We start from the raw sequence: 1,228 nt of genomic DNA on the forward strand, positions 1-1,228 counted from the left end.
CATGAATGGGGTTCTACCTTATTCTGAATCCATGTAGTAGTTGTCCTGTATTAATTCTTGTATGTTGGCTTTCTAGAAGATTTTCTTTCTACTGGATCTGTGGTACTAGAGCTGTTAAACAGCAGAGACTTGAACAGAGTGTCTGTCTAGTTAGTGTTCCATGCATTAGCACACACATGTTTATAAGAACACACCTTGGGGAGGGCTGTAAACAGACATACTGGTTCTACCCCTACCTGTTTAAAGTAACCCTGGATGATAATCAAATATAGACCTGAAATCCACTTTGAATAAGGGTTGCGATATTTTCCTTTCCAGCAACAAGGCGTGCAGGTATTTTGATGAAGGACGTGGGAGCTGCCCATTTGGAGGGAACTGTTTTTACAAGCATGCGTACCCTGATGGCCGTAGAGAGGAGCCACAGAGACAGAAAGTGGGAACATCAAGCAGATACCGGGTAACTCTCACTGTTTTTTTAAAGGAGGGGAAATACCACAATATCAGTTGAGTCCTGCACATATGGGGGTAGGGGAAGGAGAAGATTAACACTCAGGTCTGGGAACAATACTAAAGTATTAAAGTAGGAAACAAACCTCAAAAAACTGGGAGGGATAGAGAAGGAAGAAATAGAGCACTTAAAGCTCTAGACTAAACTATTTACATCAAGTAACCAGAGGGGAGGAATTGGTAAAATGGAAACCCTAAATAAGAAGTCTGGTTCGTCATGCCCTCTGGTGTGCTGGACGTTTTGCCTTAGAAACAACAGGATAGAAGATACTACTCGGCAGTGCCATCCCTATCATGGCCTTGTTTTTTACAGGCCCAACGAAGGAACCACTTCTGGGAGTTCATTGAGGAAAGAGAAAGCAGCAACCCCTTTGACAACGATGAAGAAGAGGTTGTCACCTTTGAGCTGGGCGAGATGTTGCTTATGCTTTTGGCTGCAGGTGGGGACGACGAATTGACAGACTCTGAAGACGAGTGGGACTTGTTTCATGATGAGCTGGAAGATTTTTATGACTTGGATCTATAGCAGCTTTGCGTGGCGTGTGAACTGGTCTGCTGAGCCTCAGACAGTAGCTGTCCCCTGTGGTGGTGTGGCGGTGCCTGTGTTCTCTCCTAGGCAGGCCTATCAAACTCCAGGTGCTGTCATAATAACTTCTACCCAGGGCCTGTCTTTTCCATCCTTCACCTTTCCCCAAGGAGTGTGTTTTCTCTGTTTAAAAAA

The 1,228-nt window shown here is 44.7% G+C and overlaps 1 protein-coding gene across 1 annotated transcript in view; it reads left to right on the plus strand.

Moving 5' to 3' along the window:
* LOC103582426 (E3 ubiquitin-protein ligase makorin-1-like) overlaps positions 1-1,221 on the plus strand; it is a gene marked incomplete at its 5' end in the record, with an annotated part of 3,050 nt that extends 1,829 nt beyond the window's left edge. Inside the window, 2 exons of the mRNA XM_008564025.1 lie at positions 319-457; positions 821-1,221. Coding sequence (XP_008562247.1) covers positions 319-457; positions 821-1,033 — 352 coding nt within the window. The remainder of the gene's footprint in view (positions 1-318; positions 458-820) is intronic.
* Positions 1,222-1,228: the final 7 nt, after the last annotated feature.

The sequence above is a fragment of the Galeopterus variegatus genome, unplaced genomic scaffold (assembly GCF_000696425.1).
Source record: "Galeopterus variegatus unplaced genomic scaffold, G_variegatus-3.0.2 Scaffold16196, whole genome shotgun sequence".
Lineage (NCBI taxonomy): Eukaryota > Metazoa > Chordata > Mammalia > Dermoptera > Cynocephalidae > Galeopterus > Galeopterus variegatus.